The 25,530-nt window shown below is 37.8% G+C and overlaps 1 protein-coding gene across 2 annotated transcripts in view; it reads right to left on the minus strand.

Annotated features, from left to right (window-relative positions):
- Positions 1 to 258: 258 nt before the first annotated feature.
- The window catches only part of CRACR2A (calcium release activated channel regulator 2A), a 45,750-nt gene continuing 20,478 nt past the window's right edge, over positions 259 to 25,530 (minus strand). Inside the window, exons 7-17 of one of the 2 annotated variants that reach the window (XM_064644744.1) lie at positions 22,856 to 23,043; positions 20,884 to 20,955; positions 19,208 to 19,253; positions 18,302 to 18,393; positions 16,687 to 17,011; positions 11,768 to 11,900; positions 9,857 to 9,938; positions 8,638 to 8,752; positions 6,879 to 6,980; positions 2,285 to 2,361; positions 259 to 1,383 (exon numbers count right to left, since the gene is read on the minus strand). In XM_064644744.1, the coding sequence (XP_064500814.1) occupies positions 1,293 to 1,383; positions 2,285 to 2,361; positions 6,879 to 6,980; positions 8,638 to 8,752; positions 9,857 to 9,938; positions 11,768 to 11,900; positions 16,687 to 17,011; positions 18,302 to 18,393; positions 19,208 to 19,253; positions 20,884 to 20,955; positions 22,856 to 23,043 (1,323 nt within the window). In that variant the 3' untranslated portion in view covers positions 259 to 1,292. The remainder of the gene's footprint in view (positions 1,384 to 2,284; positions 2,362 to 6,878; positions 6,981 to 8,637; positions 8,753 to 9,856; positions 9,939 to 11,767; positions 11,901 to 16,686; positions 17,012 to 18,301; positions 18,394 to 19,207; positions 19,254 to 20,883; positions 20,956 to 22,855; positions 23,044 to 25,530) is intronic. The other variant, XR_010428145.1, reaches the window with a different exon arrangement.

Below are 25,530 nucleotides of genomic sequence, written 5' to 3' on the forward strand. Positions count from 1 at the left end.
ATGGATATAGAAATTGCTGTAGGGGAAAGTCTGCAAACCTCTATTGTATAGTTCTTGGAACTCAATACATACCTTTGATCAGACTGAAATCCCAAGGGCACAATTAATTACCGACAAAGTTTTTATCCAAAAATAAGTTATTGAGTTAGTGCTTAACATTCATCCGTAGTTTCAAATTGATTCATTATTCAAACGAAAAATAACTTTTTAAAAACATTTAGAAGAGGAATTAAAAACAATGTCTGTAACAGTCTCATATAATGAAATCTACAGTTTTGCTTGATATTTTAATGCATAATAAATTATGTCATGCGTTCTAGTTTCCAAACAACCTCACCATCATGGATAATTGTTCTTGAATGCTTACCACAGTAGCTTGATGCAGTGAAGACATATACCAACAGGAATAATTGTTGACCATGTGCTGGAAGGGTGACCCATTCTTAAGTTTCTTTTTTTTGTATATATTCGACAAAGGTTTTCAAAATTAATTATGACATTTGCGTTTCTTATGATCTGATTTTCTAAAACATATCCCTGTGGGTTTGATTTTTCAAACACTGTATCTCAGTGCACTCAGGCCCTGGGGGAACGTTGTGCGGCAGATGCTTTTGAAAAATCAGTCACATGTTTAAGTACATGAGGAATTTTTTCTTAACATTGCTAAAGAGAGCAATATCTCACTGGATTTTGGTAAGATTTTTCACTCCTTAAATGCTGGTAAGTTTCTCAAAATCTTCCTCAAAGTAAGATCTGCCGTTTCTGAAAATTCTACCTCCAACATCTGGCACGAAATTTTCTATGACAGACTTTTGGAGATAAGGACCTGTTCAGTCAGCCTAACATACTTAGTACTACCAACAACTATACCTATATCAATTTTTAAAAAACTGTAACAAAGGTTAGCACGAAATCAGGATCTAAAGAGCTCTGAAATAAGCAGTATTCAGAAGACAGGTCATTAACATCAGTAAGAATTTACTTCACATTCCGAGTAGTTTTCTTCCTATAAAGTTATTTCTTATTATTAATAAAGTGGTATCTTCTACAAGCCTGATAATAAAGCAGGATTCAGTGGTGTTAGGCATCAAACAGAATTAAAAGACTGTTACTGCCCCAAATACATTGTCAATTAACTGAAGGTAATATTTATAAAAGCGGAGATCAGAGCACACAAAGATTTTAAGTTTCACTTACACCTACACTCAGAACACAGCAGAATATTTGGAAGATAAAAGCAAATCTGACAGTGCTATGTAGTGTCGTATAAACGTATGACACGCCCCAGCATTTTATTGCCTGATACAGCAAGACTTTTTATTCATATCAGATTGAAGTTCAATGGTTTTCTCTTTCACTTTATCTTCATGTTCTTTTAAAAACCTGGGGGAAAGAAACAATGCTTTAGAGAAAAAAGTCAATAATACCCATAAGAGATCAAACAAAAAACATTTTCCCAAGCCTATAGAATTGTCCAGAGAATAACAGAAAATGATAGAATGTTGCAAACTAACAAACAAACAGAAAAGTACAATTATGGTGGCTCCATCACAAAACTGCCTTTGTTCATTTAGTTAGAAAAATTTAGTTAGTGCTGATTGTTAGCATTATGCTAGTATGTTATGGAGACTCAAAACAGTGACTTCTATTTTTGAGGCTGGAACAAAACAAAACCGTATCTAGCTACCTACACATTTATCAATTACCTGACACTTTCACAAAATTTCACTGATTTCAGCAACAATATGAAAGATCTGCTAACTCATTATCAGTGTCTTTATTTCTGTAAGTAGTTCAGAGGGCACATATTTTCCTGTATTTTTACCTCTAGCCTTTATATAACTTCAAAAATCCATTTCTCCCTGTCTCCCAGTCCCCAGGCAGACAGCAGAATTCGAGCTGTAATGAGCAGAGGGAAGAAAGAAGCATATCCAATGTCCTGCTGCAAGGAGTCAGCAGCATCCATTTTCAAGTATATTTCTCCAAACCTTCAAGACATTCTTGCAAGACCTATCACAACATCCATTGCTAGCTTTCCTAGCAACAATTCATGTGTTTCTGGACCTATACAGAGCTTTGCTAGCCTAACATAGGACTCTTTATGCACCTGAGCAACTACTCAGTCAGAGCAACGGGGTCAGGCTACAGATCAGTTTAAAAGGAACAAATATTTCATCACTCTAAGTTCCTATAAAACTAATTTAACCAAGAGAATTCACTCTTGTCATCAATGATGGGGAAGTCAGGCATGTAAAGAACTCATAGACTGTGTGTTTCTTCTTACCTAGCTAAGTGAAGCACAGACTTTTCCACGTTGTACCCAGAACATGCACTGCATTCATAGAAAATTAAATTGTAATCCTACAATCAAACAGAAAGACCATTTCAATTACTTTTGCACAATATCTCACTCCAGTTTTAAAAAAAAGCAATGCAGATAAACTGAAATATGCAAATAAAGAAACAGAAATAGATCATCAGAAAAGTTATGATTTAACTCTAGAGCTAACAGTAAAGAGTAACAAAAGAAGTCCAACCATTGGTCACAAACAACTATATGATTCTCTTAGCAGATATTTCTTCTATACAGTAGCTTTAGCTATAAGAGCTGAAACACAAACATGCCTTGTAAGGTACTGAAATCTCGAGAGCTTTTCTTGTGACAATCAAGCAACTAGTACATCACCGAGTGCTGGACAAAGCAGGAGAAAAGAATTCCAATAACTTTTGTTTCATCTTTTTGTATATGTGAATTTTTTCTGCACCTACTTTTGCAGTCAGCCTGCACCTTTGGTTTTGCAACCCCTGGGAGCTTTGCAATTAAGAACAGAAGATAAATGATCAAGTCTTGGAGAGATTCTCTGCACTTCAGCTGAAGTCTTATCACCATAAATGCAAATGCAAGAGATTATATGCACAAAAGCCTGACCTGGCAGTTGTGACTGCAAAGAAGTTTGAAAGGGAATGACAGATAATCCTCCAAAATAGCCATCTGTCTACCTCCACAACATACTACATTACAGCTCACCTACACTGCCTCTATGGATTTAGAACACGTCCTTTTACCCATTCAGATTTCAAGGTTCTAGTCACTTTCCACTTTTCTATGTGTCTTATTGCTATTTATGGCAGTAGCTTAAAATTCAAATAAATAAGTCAGTACCATAGGAAATTACAATCACATCTGCAAATTTTCATTTGTTTGTTATAAACTTTAGCTACTGCATTAGTATTTATTTAACCACTCTTCATACACTTACAATTCAGTTTTCAAAGGTTCCCATTAAAATGACCAGGTATTCAGTTGTGGTTTGGGCTTTTTTACATGTATACACCATGCTTCAAAATTCATACAACTTCTGTAAATTTTTGTTGTCTTCACAAAATTTCAGAGACAAAAAGTGGGGAAAAGAAACGTCATAAATATGGTAGTTTATTTTAGCATCACTAAAAAAGGGCTTCAGTGTTAACAAATGTTAGTTTTGTATACGTTGTCAATGGTTATATTGTTTGTTCTAGTGAAAAACAGGATCGAACCACTCACAGTAATTTCTGGATGGCCACATAAGCACAGAAGAGCAGAGAAGGAAGAAATCAGGCAATGTTAGTGTTGGATAGCTTTTTTTTTTTTAACCAGTGTTCTGTATAACATTTACAATTATGTAACCCTATGATTCTCTTGCTTTTCTTAGAAAAGGTTTAAGATAAAATTTGACTGGGTCAAATTTCTTGCTAGCTATGCAAACAGAAGTTTGAAATAAAATTTACACTCTCCTCTTTCTGCTCAGCTGATCAGAACTCTAATAGAAAACCCACAGCTACTTTATGTCAGTCAAGCAGAGAGTGATACTACTCTGACATCTTCCCCACATACAACAGAATGTCACTAGAGGACAACTCCCAGTGATGACATCGTTTATGCTGGTATGAATCTAAACGGAAAGATAGCAACCTAAACTCAATTGATAATAATGGCTTAATTCTGTCTGTCTGGCAAAAGGTTTTCTCTGAAAGGGGAGAGAGCCTGGAAATGCAAAGTGTCATTCCTTTGATTCAAAGAGGAAACTTTAATTGATAGCATACCCAAGGAGCACAAGTAGCCAAGAAATGCCATCCATCTCCATCCAAGAATTAGCTATTGAACCTTGGAGACCAGTGCCAATACTTCATTTTAAAAACTTACCTACAAATCAGCAGACATCTAAAGAACAGGTAGGAAAATTAATTATTACTAAAGGGAGCTGGGTGATTTCTGTCCTGTAAAGTAATATCACTCTGAGAATAGCTCCCTCATTAGCAGTATTTATATAACAATGCCACTGACAGGTTGACAAAGGAGACACTGTAGGAACACACAGAAAGAATGCTCATCCCATGAAGCATATATAGTCTGCAGTCAAGGCAGACAAAGGCATTACTATCTTATTTTATAGTTAAGGAAGAGTGACAGAGAAGGATTTATTGACCTGCTTAAGATCTCTCAGGAAACGTGCAGTGCCAAAATAAAATCATTCTGAGTATGAGCATGCCTGAGCAGCACCTTTATCATAAAGCATTTTATTTTAATAATTGTCAGTGGCTACACTAATCCATTGAAATAGAACATCAGCTGTTCCTGGATGCTCACAATATGTCTGAATACTCTATGTATTGTGCTTATATGATCTCTTGATCAGTAGATCAAGCTAAGCTAAACAGAAATTTGTTAAATGGAGTTTTCTTTCTGGATTCTCTGCTGAAAAAGTCAAATGGACTTTCATGATCCCTATGGTCATTCTATTCCCTTTTCTCAAGGTGTAACACACACTGCAACTACCAGTCTTCTCAAATGACGAGGACTCTCTTCAGGCTCCCATTCTTCCTTTTAATAACAAACCATGCTGCCTGCCTTGCAAAGGAGTTATGTGAATTTGTAGTACACTGACGCACAAGGTGTTGGACAGAAGCAAAACAAGGGTTAACACAGCTGGGCTGGAATGGCCTCTGAAAGTACACATTCCTTTCCGACTACAGGAAAAGCTAGGTAAAACCAAACCCATCCTGTGAGACATTGAAACAGTTCTTAAAACTGCTGGACTTCAGGGTCAACAGGCTAATCTGTTTCTTTGTCTGCACAAGAACAGGTTGTTTTCACCAAATATGGCTGTATTTGTATCATCTCAGCATCTAGTCCAGTGTATTTTGGATCATGTGGGAGTAATCACTGTAGGTGATTATTCACAAAGTAAGTAACTCAGTTGCATTCACGAATAGAGACAGTGGTATGTGGTTTCATAGGAATTACATGGTCATTTAGCAAGAATTAATATTTCATTAAAATTCATGGTTATTATTAGCTCAGTAGGCAAATTATTATAATTTAATTATATCTATGCTGCTTTTCAACTAATCCATTGTCATTAATCATTCCTTAAATACCTCAGGCAGCACATTCACACATTCAAATGAGTCATTCAGATCCATTCATTTGATTATAACCATCTTATTTGACAACTTTCTTTGTTTTACTTATGCAAAACATTTTATTTTTTTGCATGACATGTTAGAATTAATAACCTGGTGGGCTGTGAATTCTATATACTAGAATGATTCATCTCTGTTTTAACTAGTACAGTTTTTTTAGAGAGTGAGATGACATGTAAGACACCTACTCTCTGTCCATTTAGCATTTATGTGTCACTTGTTTTTTCACAGAAGGATTCAATGTTACACCCTGGAGTCCCTTCCTGCCTCCAGGGTCTCAAAGCTATTGGCATATCCATGCATAAAAGAAAATAAAGCTGATTTCCTACAGGGAGAATCTTTGAGGGATAAAGTTCAAGACTGATATTGCTCTCCTATTAAAACAAAATAATAGATACAAACCTGAATATGGAGGTATGATTTCAAAAGGCTGTATGAATAACCAGATTAAGATAAAAAGAGATCTGGCCTTAATTCTTTCAGTTACAGAGAGGTGCCTAGCAGCAATCTTTCCTGGAAGAAAAATTCAGCTGCATTTCAAATTTTGAAAATACCCTTTTTGATTTCTAGCAAGCAGAGCTGTAAATCTATTTTCAAAGGAGAAACAAGTAAATATGTGAAATCCAGCACATTGTTTAATGTAGGTATATTCCTATCAATTCAGTTAATTTTTCAGGAATATTGTAATGATTTATTATTAAATAAATGAATATTCTGCAGGCATTGATGTTCAAACTATATGCACTGCATAGAAAGAGTCAAAAGAAAATTTGATAGGCATGGCACACAGGAATATAAACAAGTATCTGGTATTTGCAGTCTCTTTAATGCTTAAATTATGCCCATGGATAACCAGTGCTGTGGTAGATGCAGACTGCTAACTCATTTTATCTCCTTGACGGAAAGTTACTAAAAGTAAACATGTTTTCTACTCCTACCACAGGAGTAACAGATGGTCTTCTGTGGTTTTACAGGAGGTAGGAGGGAGAAAAGGTCCCCAAATTATCTCTCTGTTAAGAATCCATCCACAGAAAAAAGGAAGAAAAAAAGAGAGAGAAAAAAAGAAGGGAAGAAACAAAAGAGAGAGAAAAAGAGAAGAGACACAGGAGAGAGACAATGAGAGTGAATTCTTAGATTTCTTTTTTCTCCACTCTTTTTTTTTTTTTTTGGTTGGTTGGTTGATTTGGTTTTGGGGTGTTTTCTTTTAATCTACACAGTGTTATAACTACTATAATTATCAACAATTACATCACTGAGAGCTGAATTGAAGAGGGTGATGAGGTTCCTAATCCTTAAAAATACTTGTCTGATCAAAATTAATCTGTGTTTCTATGAATTTAGATACATTGAGACTCCATTTTAAAACCTTCACCTTTAAGCTTTGTAAGGGGTTCCCTAAGTACAGGGAACCTTACCTTAGCAAGATGCTCTCCCATTCCCATAGGGACCTCACGTTCCTTTTCATTATCAGTTTTATTACCCAACAAAAGGACAGGCACATCCTCCCCAGTTGCCTCCTGCAGAACAAAGAACAAGTATCAACTGAATGAGGCACTGTATTTAAAAAAAATCACAGATCAAGAGGATAAAAACTAACAAATGTCACGCTATGACAAGACATTTAAGACTTAACACATGAGCCAGGTAAGTGGCACTTTACTTACAAACACATCAGGAGTTAAAGTTGGATAAAAGACATGAAAAAGACAGAATGCTTAGATTACACTAACTTGGCATTTTTTTAATAACAGAACAGAAGCTCATTAGACTCTATATTAAAATGGGAGACAGAAAACCACCATGCTACACAGGCTCAGACATTGTGTGTTTATTGCCATTGCTTTTCTAATTACATGGCCAAGAAAAATAATGACAACACCTGGGTACAATTACGCCAAATGAATTACATGAAATAGTGGAGAAATACACAGAATAGGCCCCCAAAAATACATAGAATAGACAGAAATCAAAATTCATTCTGAAAAGGGTTATAATTATCACAGTGAGTGCCTTCATAAAGTGGGCTGAATGCTACAGCAGTAAATGGACTTGGTCGTATGTCCAACTTAGCAACAGTTTGCAGCAAACAAAATTAGTCAGTAAAGAAGAGTGAACTATTACAGCTTGGAAAAAGGTTTTAACCACAATATTCAATCTTTCTGAATCAAAATCTAAAAAGCTCTTCTAGCTTTTACCATTCTGAATTAAAAGTCACTGATTTATTAAGATCATATATTTAATAAGGGCCTGCTCTTATCAAATGCATGCTAACATTACTTAAGTAAGACTACTCATGTGGAATAACTATGCCTGTTTGGAAACATTTGAATGACTGAGTCCTAATTTGAACTCACAAAGCCAACTCTTGGTCTTTATGGAAAACAGAATATTATATTAGAGCACACGCCCAATAAAATCGGGATAAATGATCTTTACATATCAATTTGTCCCTTACTTTTTCAGTGAGCAAACAGGAAGTCACACTTTGTTCTCACTATGACTCAGCCCTTTATAGCAGCAGCCTGAGTTTTATTTTTTGTTCTGGCCACAAGCAAATTCAGCTGCTTACACTCTTAGTATGTTTTAATTTTTAGTTTCCTCAAGTCACTCAGTGGCATGGCCTAGGATTTTATTTTCATGTGGCTGAAAGAATGATTCCCAGGAAACTGAACCGTCTATCATGTGACAGTTTCACAGCACTAATGTAGTACTTTGTAGCACTTCAAACCGTATTTTTAAGTTTATGGCTTATGTTCACAATACAGTCGATTTCCCATGAGCTACATGCTTTGACTTGGCTGTCAGACTGCTAGTGATGATCAATGATCATCAGATCACCATCACTGATCCAAAGCACCTCTCAACACTAGCAGTGATCCAATGGGAGTCATGAGCTAAATTACCTTTATGAGAAATCAGAGGATTCCATGCTGGGATTTCCCCACACCCATATGTGAAGTCCTTAAAAGCCTGTAACTATGATTCTTTTTCACAGATAGAGATTAAAAACACCTTTAGTGGTAACTGTGCAGACCAAACTCACTAGCAAAAACATACTTGTGACAACACATGAAACATGTTGCTCTGTGTGTTTTGCCCTGCTAAGAGCCCTTGTTCAGAAGAAGGTAGAGAATAATGACACTCGAGTTTAGATTTAACGTTATGTCATGTTACCTCAATGCTTATCAGCCACTGCCTGACAGCTGTGAATGTGTCTTTTGCTGTTATATCATACATCACAATGACACCATCAGCTTTTCTGAAAAACTGCTTGGTAATACTTCGGTACCTACAAATAAAAACGTGTTTATAGCTCTCTTCAACAAAAGCAGCAATCTGACACAGAAAAATTTATAGTAATTCCCCCCTCTCCCCTCCATCTCCCAAAGGAATATGTTGCCATACAGTTTCTTCTAATCATCACCTTAGTAAAGGTTAAAGCCCTCTTAACATGGTTCACCTATGCATTCAAAAATTCCATAAACTAGACAAGAGAGAAGCTGTAATATTGATCTTCACTGCAGATCCTGTTTGAAAGGTGAAGCTTATTATAAATCATAGTAAGCAATCCCATTCTTCTTGAAGCACCAGACCCCACAAATTACTACAAAGACAAATAATTTGCTTAAAAAGAAAAGGCTTTTTAAAAAAAAAAAAAACTGTTTGAAAAAGTTCCCCCTGCTTTCTTTAATTGATTCTGGGTTAAGCTGGAAAACCAGTTGCATATCTCACCTTCTCCCACCTTCTTTCGTTTTAAGATTGGAGGAGAAATTTCCCATTCATTAAATGCTCTTTAGTAACAGAAAATTACACAACAGGTGAGGAGATGGGGAAAGAAATTGCCACTGAAAACTTCAAGAAATTTGGAGTTCTTTGACTACAATGGGATTGTTTTGGTAAAAAAAAAAACCTCCTTGTTATCCATTAAGGCATTTTCTGTCATATAAATAATTCTAGGTGTATTTTAAAATCAGTCTTCCTCCTAAAGAAATTGTGCAGTGTTAAACTTTTAAGAGTTCAAACAAGAATCTCTTTTACAGATTGGCAGTTTTTCAATGGACTTAGCAGCAAATCAGCACACTATTGATGCAAGGGAAGGATTTAAACTGAATCCACTGGCTCTATTAGGAATTTGTTCCTCTCCTGAGAAGCAGGATTAGGTCCATGCTTACTAATCTTCAAATAGACGATTCAAGGAGGCAAAACCTTGATATGTATACTGGTTTTGACTGGGATAGAGTTAATTTCATCACACAGTCTTCATTTCAAACAATGAGTTTTGTCACTTTCACCCCTCCAATTTTCTCCTCCATCCCATTGGATGGGGGAGTGAAGGAACAGCTACACAGCTTAGCTGATTACTAGGGTTAAACCACAACAGAATGTTTCTCACCGTTCCTGGCCAGCAGTGTCCCAGAGCTGCAGCGCTACTTGGGTATTATCTACTGTGACAGTTTTCACGTTGTAATCCACACCTACAACAGAAGTGTAAAGTAAGTTGTCTCCTTATATGCCGTTTGGTCTCTGAAAAATGGATCCAGCAAATAGTAAATATTCCAGAAAGGTTACAAGATAGATATTACATTAAGAATTATGTCTATAGCCTCCAACTATCAGAGGACAACAAGAGCTTTTATTTGTCTGAAGTTCTTCAGTAATAAAATAATGAATGTTAATAGCATAGTTCAGTTTTGTAAGAGCTGTAAGGTAAATCAATTTCCAAATTAGAGAACATGAGCCAAGGGTCCATTTGACAGTCCACACCAGCTCAAGCCATTTGGCCTGGAATTCATGCTGTATAACTTCAGTTGTATGAAATTTGTTAGTTTAGTCAGAGGTAGCCACATAAGCACCTTCTGCAATTAGTGGAAAAACACAACGCACAGCACAGGGGACAATGGAACCTAAGAGAAATGCTGAAGATAAATGGACAGAACACGTGGAGAACCTCCTACCTACCCTGTTGAGAACATAGAAGATGAGCTCACTACAGTTACATGAGTCCCCTAATTAAGGGGCTAAATGGAAGTGAGATAAAAATTAATTTATCTAAACTTTTACATGAATCCTCTCCCAGTTTCCCTAACCTGTGAAGATATAAGTGTCTTCTGGATATTTATAACAATAATTAGAGTCTTAAATGTCAATCAGTCACTACCTCCTCCTAATGACAATCTGCATTTTCTTGTATCACAATGTATGTATCACAAAATCACAGAATCATTGAATAATTCAAGTTGGAAGGGATCAACCTAGGGCATCAACCATTTCTTTGGGGCCATTTTCCACATCAATGGGATTTTTGCCACTGGCAGTAATGAAAAAGCATCTACGTCAGCATTCCTTCAACAGACAATTACAAAATCTGGATGGAGGACATATCCATTGCTTATATCTCAAGGGAAGAAATTTGAACTGTTCTGTAGAAATTCAATGAGAACACTCTTCTCCAGGTTGTTCACTTGACTTTTCAACTGCCTGTATCTTGCCAGCCATAGTCCACACCTATGAAACTCACTGATGTGAACATTAAAAATCAAAGCTACGACAAATACTTTCTTGCCATTTTCTTTGCAAGAACCCTGGATGACCAGCCAAAATATGACAAAGGTCAGACTCCTTTTCTTCTGGAAAATTTGCACATATTGTGTAAGACCTCAGAGTCTAGAGAAGTGTATTAGCCACTTACAAAACAACATGGATAGGACATAGCATATAGGTCTATAGGATATATGAATAGACAATTGCATATAGGTGTCTAAGCTCCCATTCCACTTAATAAAGATGTAGTCAATGAAAACCTAGAAGTCTAGGAAATTACTAAGCTCACCTTGAAGTAGGCATCAAGGGTCAGGTTAATTGGTGCCTAGGCTCTTCTTTCTGACTGGATTAATTTGGAGAGGATGGCAGGGTAGAATTCAATTGTTGGCTCACAGGCACCTAGTGCTATCTGAGATGTTCTTTGGTAATCAACATATCTGTTTCAATATGGCAGAACACCCAGGAGACCTGCTCTCTTCCAAAGCAGTACGAGGACAGGATATCCATTTCAGAATAGTGAGATCTATAAGGAAATTCCAGCTTCACTGAAATCAGTAGGATTTTTGCGATTTATTTCAGTGCTGCCAGGATTTCACATCTCCATCAATTATCTGCTTCACAGCTTAGGAGAACTCATTTTGCATGTCCTACTTATACAATATCTGTATGCTTCTGTTTTATAACACAGGGCCTAATCTCGGTAGAAGCCGCTAAGTACTGTTGGAACAAAAATAATAATAGGAATAATGTTTCTTAAACTTACCTACAGTAGCAGCTGTGCCTGGGAAAAAACGATCTTCACAAAATCTTCTTAAGAATGAAGTCTTTCCCACACTCGAATTGCCCACAAAAATAATCTTGAATAAGTGCTCTGGGACAGAGTTTATTCTCTCCTCCTTCAAGTAAGAGCAAAAATTAGTCCCAAACTGTTCTATAAATTTTGTTGCCTCTCCAATTTAAGGCTGAGATGAGAAAAAGAATAGTTTAAATCCTATCATGTTCTCCATTACTCATGAAGCAATATTCTGTTCCTTAAAATAACTCAGCATTTCAGATGTTTGCTATGCATCATTCCAGATCATTTGAAGTGCAGTGATTTGCACTGAGCTCTGGAAGTATACTGAATATGAACCTTTGCATGACACTGCATTGAAAAATGAATGAAACTGCCAAAATAAAACAGTTTATGTTCATGGTCACAAATCAAAATTTATAAAGCTTCACACAGCTCTGCTCAGTAGCTTCGCCCTATATCAATGACACAGAGGAAGCAGCACATCTTCATCTACATAACAGAAGCAAAGTCATAATTTTTTGGCTTATGCCACCAGATTCTTCTCTCTGCTACTACCATAGAGCCAAGAGCTTCCATCCAATTACTGCATTTCTGCATCTGTTGAACATTACAGGCAGAAGCAGGGGGGAAAGAGAGAGACAGAGAGAGAATTAGACCAGTTAATCTGGCTGTAAACATTCAGCTATGCTTCTGTCATTTAATTGTTTAAGTAGAAGGAACAACGATTTGTTCTGCTTATCCAGGTCCTGTTTACTGCAGGCTAAGCTAAGTGAATGCTGGAGAGAATATTTATATCCTCTGTCAAGTAGGTCATTATTGCTTTGTATGTAGATCAGGAGTTGCTTAGGGAAGAACACTGTAGCACCAGCTGGTTTGCAGGGGGTGCCCTAGCAGGTCTCTTCTACTTTATGTAAAGGTGAAGGAAAAGGGAGTTTGAAAGTTTGTTTGCAATGCTGCAGAAGGGGAGCAAGATCATGATGGTATTGGCATTAATATGTTGAGTTGGGGGCTGTGAGGAGGGAAAGGAGGGAGGGAAAGGCCCTCTGCCAGTCACTTGAGGTGCAGAACTCTCAAGACTGCTGCCTTCATGAAGACATAAGAACTGAATTCACTGCCCAGCAGTCCTTTGAATGAGACACTGAAGTCTGGACTTGGAAGCGTATTCTACAAATATACTAAGTCTTACAGAAAGAAGAAACAGAGAGCTGTGCTTATTGGGGAAAAAACCCAAACAACAAAACCTCAAGCTGCTGTCTTCCTTAGTATGAAAAAAATAAAATCATTCACTGCTGGAAATTTCGGGGACAAAAGTACATGCCTCTTTCATGAGCTGGGCTAATAGCCCATTACAACTATACAGAGGTTTCTTATTCTCCTTTTCTATTAAAATCCCAAACCCCACTGCAACTATATGCTACTAGTAGTACACATACATTTATATAAAGCACATTTTCAGTTCCGCTGAAAAACATTCCCAGCTTATTAGACTGTGTGCTCTGGGAAATTAAAAAAAGTTAACATACAATCATCAGCTTGGCAGCATTTTCACAGTGCTTCTGAGAACAATAACTAAATATATGGACTACATGACCTGTAATACCTTGTCCCTAGTGGTCATACACACCTCAGTAGCACTAAGACTCAAAGACACCAAAGGCCTTCAGCTCAACTCCCAGCATAAGTCATTTTTCACTGAGATGTATCAGCTCTACTGATGAAAATAACTTTAATAATCAAACTTGATTATAAACATGCATCTGAACACTATACTAAGGGATAAGCTACCTCACAGTCTGTTTTAACGAAGTGCTGATGGCAAAATGGAACAGCAGTAGATGCAAATTTAGTTTAGTTTGCAATGCAGTCTGAAAAAGTCTTCCCTAGATGGGTCTTTCGAGCAGTCCTTATCTAAACAGTAGTCAGGTCAAGTAACACACCTAGCTTTTGTGCAATTTAACACAAATGTGGAAGACGACAGGTATAAACAGTAGTTCATATTCCATATTGAAATAACAGAGGGGAGAGGAATTACATCTCAGGCAGAGGTTTTGGACAGAACATTTTGCTTTAATTTCCATTATGGTTCCTTCAGGTGTTTTCCCAATCACATTTTTGCTAATGCTAACTGCCACTTCATCTGTATAGCCACTCAGAAAAATGTTCTACCTGATTGTCAGCTCCCAGATTAAATGGCAGTTGTTGGACAGTACATGGCTTGTGCGGACATTGGTTCACCTGTAAGATACAGTGGGTCATAAAGGATTAGGAGTTAAATTACTGTGAATATATGGTGAATAGGAAGGCTTAATGCCAGCAGCTAGGAGCCTGAGTTCTGTATAGTAAGCAATGAGATCATGGAATGAAGTAGTACAAAGCCATTACACACAAGTGTTGCCCCCTTTGCACAAGTATTTCTAGATCCTACACTCCTTTGTACTGCACAGCTTTTGGGCAGCAAAATGTAAGCGAAGAGAAAGACTGGCTGCAGAAGACAGCCTAGTTGACATGTGGCCCTGAGACTCATACCTCATAACTCATGATGCACCAAGCAGTGAGTTACCTTTTTCTGAAGCTTTCTTCAGCTCCAGTTAAGCATTACATGCAGAGCTGACCTGAAAACACTTACTAATTGAATATCACTTCTTCTAGCTCAGGCATGCTGTCGGGAGAGGGAATAGGTGTGCAAGGACTGTATGGAACAAGATTGCTTTTGATGTCTAAATCTCATATTCAGAAAGTGGTGAACCCAGGAGCCATCATTTAGGAAACACAAAGTTGTATGAGAAATTCATCTGACTGAAACTGCAGCACGTATGGAAGGAGACAATGCACTACTCACATCAAACAGCAGCAGTCAGACACACAGCACAGAGACTGCCCTAAGCAATGAAATGCCATCAACTGAATAGTCCTTGGCAGGCCAAGAGAACCATGCACATGGTTCATGTCCATGCCACATGGACAGAGCTTACCAGAAAGGAGTATGTTGCTGTATTGTTGGGGATTTTTTTTAAACTAAATTTAAAAAACAAACAAACAAACAAAACAAGCAAAAAAGCAATCCAAACTAAAGGCTGGGCTAAATCTCTGGCACTTCATAGAGAGAAAACAAACAAGGAAGTCCCAGTTCTAAGTAACCTTTGGAAATTAACTTCATGTTTACCCTCACCACATTTCTTTAGAAACTGAAATAAAATGTTTTCAACAACCAGGTGTGAGAAATTTTATGGTTTCTTCTCTCCACTCCCTGCTTGCTGTCAACTGTTTATGGGAAAAAACGTATAATAAGAAACAAGATCTAGTTCCTACCCAGCTGAGAGGATGTGCTTTCAAAGGGCATGACTGCTGAAACAGAGGAGGCAGGACAGGTTTGTCCTAGCTGCACAGGTAGGTACCTGACATTTGCTGTCCTGAAGTCCAATGATGCCATCCTTTGAAAATCTGATATGAAATAAGTCATACAGCAAGCAAAAAGCATTCATCAAATTAAATAATTTCAAAAGATGAAGCTCTCTTCTGAACCATAGACTTTTTATTAAAAGGTACCACTTAGAAGTTATTATGTAACCATGGCATAATTCTACCATAATTTTTAAGATATGCTTGCTTCTTCTAAAAGAACTATATAATTATGACCAAGCAAACCTCTTTTTCCTATACTTTAATCTTTTTAATACGTGCTTCAAGAATCTAAAAATGAGTAATACCTAACAATGATACTAAAATTAGAAAACAAGCACAGCTAGCTCTGAAGCAATAGCAGTGCAAGCAGAACTTTAAACTCCTAAGAAATGTTCCTTCCAGCATATTGTTGTAAGGATTATTACAGCATTGTGAATTCATTGCTAACATGCATATACAAGCTAGAGCTGAAAAAAATATTGGATTTCTACTCCCTAATTAAGTCTTTTCAAAAAATAATTAAAAAGTAATGATATTTCTCTCATTATTTCTCAGATAATGTAACAGCTACCAAAACTGACTCAAAAGTATCAGAATTTGAGAAATACTACTTTGTAGCAAAAAAACCCAAAAAAAACCCCAAACGATTTTTCAGAAAGTCTTACTTCTTTTTTAAGACCATTGCTACCTTTCAGCAGATATTCTTGTATCATCTATTACAAGGCTTAACTTCGCTTTTCCTAAACAGGCCTTCAGACATAAGTCTATGCACACACTGTCTGCAGTTACCGCCTTCAACATTTATCTGCAGTATATTTCCATCTCCCACTGGCTTATTTTGTCATGCTTCAACTTAAAAACAGAAGACTAAATAATTTCAGATTCTAAGAATAACACATTACCCTTCAACACCATTTCATGCTTTCCAAGGTTCTTTAGAATAGAAAAGAACAGGACAGTTCCAGTCAGATGGGACCTACAGCAATCATCTAGTCCGGTTGCTTGACCACTTCAGGGTTGACCAAAAGTTAAAGCCTGTTATTAAGGGCATTATCCAAATGCTTCTTATCCACTGACAGGCTTGCAGCATGGACCACTTCCCTAGGAAGCCTGTTCCAGTGTCTGATCACACTCTTATTAAAGAAACGTTTCCTAACATGAAGTCTGAGCCTCCCCTGAGGCAGCTTTGAACCATTCCCATACATCCTATCACTGGATCCCAGGGAGAAGGCATCAGCACCTCCCTCTCCACTTCCCCTTCTCAGGGAGCTGCAGAGAGCAAAGGGGTTGCCCCTCAGCTTCCATTTCTCCAAACTAGACAAGCCCAGAGTCCTCAGTTTCTCCTCACAGCACATGCCTTCTAGCCCTGTCACCAGCTTTGTCATCCTCCTCTAGATGCATTCAAGGACCTTCACATCCTCCTTAAATCATAGGGCCTAGAAATTCACACTATACTCAAGGTGAGGTTCCCTTTGTCCTCTTACATTTGACAGCATTTCCTTCCCTACAGGCTGCTCTCTAGAAGATGAAGGCGAGTGTTCCATTGACTGTTCTGTGTTTTTCTTATGCATTTCCATCTCAGAAGTACTGTCATCTTCCCCAGTCCATCTGTTCAGCTGCTTATCAACCAGCCTGTCAAGAAGCTGGGGTAGGTGATCTTCTTCAATTGATATTATTCTTTGGAGACGTGATGTTTTAGACATTCCTCCAGTGATTCCAGCATCAGGCTCTTCAGAGAGAACTCCATTCAGTCCAGCAGAATCCCTTCTCTTTGAGTTACTGAAAATATCATCTTCTTCAAATAAATGGCTAGACAGAGAAAAAAAGAAAGTACACCACAAAAACATATTGGAGCTGGCTCCTACTGGCTCCTACTCCTAGTGTAACTGAATTTAATCTCCCATGTTTTTTACTACTCACAGCAAGCATAGTAGATTCAGTCCAATCTCCACTGAAGCAGAATTAGACATGAGATTAACCTCAGTTCTAATCTCATGGAATAGCTGAAGTTTCTCTACTGTGGTTTTCTCATCTGCCACTCCCCACCTCCATTCCTGAGGAATAATACAGCCTCCCAACCCAGATCCTTTCTGTGTGTAACCTAATTCTGTCTTTAACAGGTAGGAGGGACATGGGTTTGTTTAACATGGATTAAAAAAAAAAGCTAAGTGGGGATTCAACAGAGGGAAGAGTGTAGATAAAATATATCCAGTCTTCTCAGGTGTGTGCAATGATCCCAGATGCAAGCTGCAATGAAAGAAATGCCAACCTGATACAGGGAACAAAATTTCTTCAACAGACTGCTGCAGCAAAGGAACAGGTGCTCAAAGTGGCTGTGGGACTTCCACCCAGGTGTTCAAAAACTCAAATGAACAATGTCCTGAACAACCTTAACTAGCTAAGGAGTTAGACCTGCTTGAGGAGATTGTACTAGAGACATCAGAGGTCCTTCCTACCTAAATTTTAGCATGATTTTTTATGCCAAAACTGCTTCTGCCAATGATGCTCCACTTCTCAGTACTGAACATACTAAACTGTACCTCTGAAAGCTTTCCCTCCTTACAGTTCATGACCCAGTGCCTTCAGGGTCACTGTCTTAGCTACTATTTCAAAGTGAAATACTAAGACTTTCCAGCTCCTCTCATCTCAAAGGAAGTGCTAATGTTTCACTGAGATTACCATCTTGTTCCTGTTGATTTCAAGTTTACAACCACACAGTCGAGAATCAAATTCTCTGTGTTTTACTAGTTGCACATCTCATACTTTACAACAGGACTGACATTCCCTGCAGTGACAGGAGATGGACTCTTTCAGGAAGTTACCAAGGAAACCATACTCATCATACATGGGGTAATGGGACAGCTTTTGTGCCTCCCAGCATATAGTCATCCACAATGGAGAAATCCCTTGCCTTTGCAGTTTTATGTGAAAACCTGTCACTTTATTTTCAAATTTCTTAATGAGCACAGCAATCTTATAGACACTTTAGAAATGCATGCTTTGAGAAGTCCGAAGGTATCAGAAAGAAAACATTCCTCATCTTCTTTCTATAAGCCTCGTCATACTCAAATAGGGAACACATGAAAAAAAAGTTTTTACCTGTTAGGCAGCATCTTCCCCTCTATGTATTTCCCAATGACAGACCCTGATCTTTGCTTCCAGCTGGCTTTTGGAACACTTGCTTTGCGTTTCTGCAGAAATACAGAATACTTCTTACTAATTTACTCTTGTTCATTGTAGTTAACTGCCCTCATTCCTAATGCTTAAATAGTGCAATACATATGAAAGAAAAAAATGTAAAAAAAAATCCTATGGCTATAAATGCTTCAGAATCCTGACTGATAAAAAATCACAACAGGGAAACTCCAGATCCTGCAAGAATTCATCTGCTTTGTAAACTGAGTGGATGAAAATAAAACAGCATAATGTCATGAAAAAAAGTCATTAGATATATTTTTTTACACCAGCAGCTCTTGTAGGACTAAGAACACAAACAACTGTAAACTAAATGACCTTAGTCTCCTTACACCAGGATTCTTCTGGAAATTCTTAGAGGCCCATTCTCTGCTGCTGTTTAAAAAGTTAATATGATCTGCTCTTACTCAGTACCAATAGGTATTCACATACTGATTCAGGTACTCAGTTATTGTACTGTTGTATAAACGTTTCAGAATATTAGCTACCCTTGACTAAACAGATTAACACAATTTAGTAGTTGAATTTTTAGATTATTTCATCCTCTCATGATTGCATTCTTAGTTTCTTCTAAAGCACATTCATCTCTCTCCAGATAGCTCCAACTTTATAATTTTGAACATGTAGCTCTTAAAATTGTTCAGCAAATTTAAAAATCTTTTTTCAAGTGAGAATAAAAGATAATACAAATTGAAAATGGAGCAAGATTTAAGTAGCACAAAAGTCTATCTCTGGCACAGCCTTCTGATCCCCTTTTGAGGCTGTTCTGATATGTGTTTGCTCAACACTGGGTTTGAAAATAATGGTTACCTGTAAAAATATGTCACGTTCATCTCTGAGATGTTTGTTCATCTCTCTGTAAAGAAAACAAAAGAAACACTGAGGCCAAGTTTTAGAACTGCTGACCCTAATGAGCAGCCACTACAGCCTGAGTGAGCAGAAACAACCTCTGTTGTCAGATGTTTCTACCTATGTCCCCATTACTTGCAGTGGGCAAGATCATACCACATAGAGTGGCCTATGGAAAACACACTGCAAAATAAGAGCCTTCTCTCAAGCATGTGAAATTTTTAGGTAACTTTAAAATGGGGCCTCCCAAAGGAAATGCAGTCAATGAAGGCAGGTGCAACGTATAGCCCATGCAAACTGACTACTGAGCAAACAAAACCTAACATTGCTGCACGTTAATGAGAGGGCTACGGTTGTCTGAACACAGCTCCAAACTTTGAAGCCTATCAATAAAGAGAAAAAATGTTGGCTAACTTTATTTTGATAGCATTTTTCAAACAAGCATTTTGGGGAAAGAACATTTACTCTGGCTCAACTCCTACTGCTTCAGAAACAACAGAGCCTTTTAGCATGTTTTGTGTCCTGCAGCCAGGCTTCTACCACAGAACCAGCTTAGAACAGTTCACTGTTGTTCCATTTCACATTTGACTTTTGGAAAGGAGATTGTCCTGCAATACTGAATTGCCAAAACAAAGCATATCTTTCAGGTGTACAGCCTTCTACTATATGCCAGAAAAGAGCATAAAAAAGTATTTTGTAACCATTTTTGCTATCTTTTGTGTCACTATCCTATGGCAAGTTGACCTTGACTGGCTGCCAGATATGCAGTCAGCCACTGTCTCACTCCCTTTCCTCAATATGACAAGGGAAGAAAATAAGATGGAAAAGCTGGTGGGTCAAGGTAAGGACAAGAAGACTACTTAGCAACTACCCTTACAGACAAAACAGACTCAACTATAGGATGATGAGAAACAAAGCCAAAACTAAAATCACCTTCTCCCCAACCCCCTTTCTTCTCAGGTTCAACTTCACTCCTACACTCTCAGGTCTTCTACCTCCTTACCAATCCTGACTGGCACAGGGGCATGAGGAACAGTGGGGTTTGTGGTCAGTCCATAGCAGCTTCTCTCTGTGGCTCCTTCCTCCTCACACTGTTCTCTTGCTCCAGTGTGGGTTCCCTCACATGGGTTACAGTCCTTCACAAACTGCTCCATGGGGTGCAGTCCTTTACAAATGGACAGCTTCAGTGTGGATCACCTATGGCCCACAGTTCCTGGCAGAAAATCTGTTCCTTCATGGGCTTCTCTACATGGGCCAAACTCCTGCCAGGAGCCTGCTCTTGTATGGGCTCTGTCAGGCTAGCAGGGACTCTCTGCTCCAGTGCCTGGAGCACCTTCTACCACACTTTCTTCATTGACTTTGGTGTCTGAAGGGCTTTCTCACACATTTTTTTCTCACTCCCCTCTCAAAAGTGCTTTGCTTCTCATTCCTATAGAGGCTTTCCCAGAAGCAACACCATGTTTCTGCTGTGCCCTGTGTTGTGTGTCAGCATGGGGCAGCCTCAGGCTCTTCTCTCTGGCATAGAGACTGTCAGCACCCAGATACCTACACTCAGTACATATTCCAACATAATGTCATCCTTTAATGTACCTCTTTAGAATGATGTAAGAAATTTTGGAATGTAAGGTCTGTGTTACCTTAAAAGATCCAGCTGCTTCAGAAGCCCTGACTTCTCTCTCTGTAAGGTTTCTGTCACTCGGTACACCTCCCTGTAACAAAAAGAAAAAAGTTGTTCTAACCATGGTAAGAACACTGCTAAAATGCTTCCCCCTAGGAGTATCTACATTTGAGATTTCAGCTTTTCCAAACCTGTAGGTTATATTCTGCATGAATGGTTATTCACTTTAAAACAATTTATTCAATACAAGGCCTAAAGTACCACAGCAGTTTGAGTTAGCAGAGGAAGGAGTAGAGGTTCTTTTTTAAAAAGATATGTATTTTTTTTACTTCTTCATCCAGAGAGCTTAATAAATGTTGATACTGGCATTTGGAGCATTCAGAGAAGATACACTGCTGAAATACTTCTCACTCATGGCCACTAAAAAGCAGGTAATATTTTATGCAAAATTAGAGCTTATCTTGCTGCTGGAACCATATGTCAGGCTCACACACATCTACAATCCCTACAATTTCTTTCCAACTCCTGACAGTTATGCAGCCTTTTTAACATTATTCACTTTGACATAATGCAGTTTGGTATCTGGCCTTATATGGTTTTTTGCCTTTCAGTGAAGCCTCAAGTTCTTCCTGTGCACTGTCTGAACATTACACCTGCTTCAACAGCTCAGGTCTTACCAGACTGATAGGGATGTTTAAAGCAACACTGCAGGTGCAGTTGAGCAGGGCTGAACTCTAATTCCATAAACCACTATTGAATCCAAAGTGCTTTGTAAATGCAGTAGTGTTATTCATCAGTCTGACCACTGGGCAGATTTCCTTTGTAGCTTTAAAATCAGATCATTCCATAGTCTTTGCTCTGGATCTGAAAAGAGAAGCCTCAAAGAGGAAACAAACCACCTTGAGGAGGAATATTTCTACTGTCTACTTCCAAAACACACATCAAACATGCAAACCTAAAAACAGTGTGTTCTAAAAACGGTGGCCATTCCTTAACAACAATTAATCAAAGTAGTTCATTATTTAAACCCTCAAGAAAAAAATAAATATGTAATAACTAAGTAGAATTTGGCATAGAGCTTAAGAGAAAAAGAATATGACATTTGAACATGTTCTGCTCTACCCTGAAATATGGTGAACAGCAAAAGCTCTGAGTTATACAGTTCATTGCTGAAATGCATAGAGTCTGGCTAGATATGTCTGGCATTCATGTGCTCTCCATTGGTAGTGAGAGGGTTTTACAGATCCCTGAACATTTATTTAAAATGGACTTCAGTGAACATTTCTGCCAATTACAGCTTCAGGGTAATATAACTTCTGCTTTGTGCAGAAGGCTGGAGGCAAGATAGGTAGGTTGATATGTCACTTAAAGGTCATTTCTATCCCTCAAAATACAAATTGTAAATATTTCTTTTTGTTTTTTGTGTTTTTTTAAATTCAGAGTCAGAATCTGAAATCCATAAATTTGAACCGGAACCTCCAAAATTATTAGGCTTTGTGTGAATTGTGATAAGCTACGTTTTACCTTGCTGGCCAGGCTCCCTGATTAGAAATTATGTACTAGTCATACTTTTGATGAAGAAAAAAGTAGATCCTAGGTGACTCATAGACAGAGTGCATTCTGAGAACCAAGTTTCACATAGACTTAGCTTTGAGTAGGATGGAGCATCATGTGCCACAGCTGTAATATCTGTAAGGAATCCCACTGGTATTTCAAAGCTAAGACACTAAACTGATTTTTAATTTGAAATAACTTCAACAAATGGCAGGGGGAAGAACACTGACATTTTGAACACATAGAAAAAGATTCTGCAGAAAGCAGATATGCTGCAGAAAGCATGCTGAATTACTTGGGGGAAAATGGCTAGAACTGCACGGGGTGGTGGTTTCTGCTTATGACACAAGCTTAAATCACTGCATTGAATACCCTGAGAAAGAGGCTCACTGGCACACTAAGCAAATGCACTAGAACTAATGCAGCTGGAGACTTACATTTCCTTCTCCTCATGTAGTCTTGATGCCTCCTTCTGAAGCACCTCCAACTGTTGTTGAGCCAGGCTTAGTTCATGAGATGTTCTCTCCAGATCTTTCAACAGCTCCTGGTTAGTGAGCTTCAGCTTGGTGTTCTCTACTTTGGTTTCCTCTTTACCGCTGAGGAGTTCTGTACATTGATGTTCTAGCTGGGGTGGAAGAAAAGAGTGCAGAAAGTATTATAACTAACCAAGGCATCTTGGTTTTGAGGTTTTCAATTCAAATCTCAGAGGTTAGTTGAATAGGGAAGCTATTTCTATCAAAGCCAAAATATGAATAAAGCGCATACAGTGCTCTTCCATTGCTTTTTGTACGGACACAATTATGTTACACAAAAACAAAGCCATTCCACTCTATGACTGAATTTCATCCAGTTCAAAAATGCACCAGGACAAACCATAAGAAAAGGTGCTACAGATCAGCAGCACTTAGTTGATATTCACAAGTGCTGTTTTACACCACTTCCCACAAAGGCAAGGCCTACACAGAGTCATTCAGAGGTCTGTCTAAAAACTGAATTAGAGCTTTTTTATTCACTTTTATATTCACTCTCCAAAGTACATCAAAGGAAAGATACACTTTCCCTCTGAAACAGATAACAGCAGATGACAGTGGTCTCTGGTACATAAAGAAGTTCTACCTGCTTCTCCCTTGCTAACCAAGCAAATTTAGATGGCAGAGCAAAAGTTCGTATTAGAGAAGACATTGCTGACCTAAAAACATAAAAGATTTATTTTATTTTATTTTATGTATGCTCTTTAAGGGATGTAAAATGTACTAGGAGCATTACAATGATACCACCTCAATCTTCCAGACCGGTCCAAACTTACTTCCATCCCCTCATACAAGATTCTGTGCCCTAGATGTTAGGCTGGACATCCCCTGTCCCCAGTGCCTCCTTCTGAGACATTCCGTCACACATCCCTTGAGGAACAAGAGATGAGAATACCTTGTGTATTATCTAAGCCATATAGTGCAAGCTGACAATTCAAGATCATGGCAGTCAGCAAAAAGGCCTGGACAAAGAATCTTGGCCAGTCAACATGGAATCAGACCCATATTCCAGTCATGCCAGGCAGGAGACCCTCATAAGGGAGAATCTCCCTGACTATGTCAGCAGAAACAACACTGAAGTCATCTGGTTTGGAAGTTCCCTTTCACATTTTTAATAATAATGTCCAACACAGGAATAATTACATTGCATTAAAAAAAAAAAAAAAAAAAGACTTATGAATGAAGTTTGGAAAAAAGCATTTGTATTACTCCCAAGAGGTTCTCTCATACAATCAAGCATGGAAGTTATAATGCAATCAAGCTACCATTACTGTCTGCAAGAACAGATTTAATTATCAAAGTATATTTTCATGCTGGAGGAAGAGGCAAAAGTGACAGCGATCTCTCAAGAAGGCAAACCTTAGACAGCACACATGGATATCCAGGTGAATGAAAAGTAATACCAGAAAATGAGTAGGGACAAGGTACTGTAAAACCAGATCTGAATAAAGATGAATGTCACTTTAGAGAAGTTCATTAGAAATTAGAAAAACACATGTAGAAAACACTGCCAATGACTACACTGAGTAGCGCATTCAAATAAACAGGTTAGGTTGATAAATCAGAGGCAAAAAACCCCCAAACAATCAAATACTGCATATTAGATTAACAATGGGCCAATCAACTGCTTGAATGACAAAAGTTTCAATTGTTATCAACATCTGAATAAAATTATCCTGCTTGTCACATCATCAGAAACAGTGAATTCCAATAGTCTAACACAGCTTCTGTTCCATAAAAATAAAACAGTATAGTTTAATTTTTATGGTAGTATGAAGATCCTGTCCTTCAAAAGCACCCTTGTTGTGATTCATGCAAATTCATAAGGGAGAGGGGAAATAATAAATAGTAGAAATTACAAATAAAATAAAAATCACAGTAATATTATCAATAATAAGCAATGCAGTGAATAGAAAAGCAAAATATAAAATCAGATTAAAAATAATACTAATAAAAATAGCACAGACATTGTTTTATGTCCTCTGAGATAGGCAATAGTAGACAATGGCAATGTAGACAATACTCATAAGACTTCCTGATACTGTTGCCTGTATTGCTTGATTATACCAGGCTTAAAATTGAGTGCAAGCCTTTGAATAGCTTCTGTGAGTTTTTGCCAAATTTAGAAAAAACATACTTGAAAAAAACACACAAAAAGGTTTTTACAGAATTACTGGTTGATAACTAAGTTTTAAACATAGCTTTAAAGCAAAAACAAAGGAAAATATTATATAATAATTACAGAAGTATAATAAGTAATTTTTTGTATTTTTTTGCAGTTAGCTTCAGACTAAAAATCCCCAATCTGTGTGCCCCCACAGATATCTTCCAAATATAGATTATTTCACTATAGTGCTGCAATGTGGTAAACAGTCTGCATAAAACCACATTTATTCTGATCCATGATTGTACCAAACAAGGGTAATTAACATCAGGCAGCTGATTTCAATTATGGAACGGCCTTTTAGTTCGCTCCTATATCCTCATTAGCTAAACTTCATAGAATCACAGAATGGCCCAACACCCTGTCCAGCTGAATTTAAGAGCGTCAAATGTTGGGAAATCCACCACTTCCCCGGGGA

This window comes from Pseudopipra pipra, chromosome 2, assembly GCF_036250125.1.
Source record: "Pseudopipra pipra isolate bDixPip1 chromosome 2, bDixPip1.hap1, whole genome shotgun sequence".
Classification (NCBI taxonomy): Eukaryota; Metazoa; Chordata; class Aves; order Passeriformes; family Pipridae; genus Pseudopipra; species Pseudopipra pipra.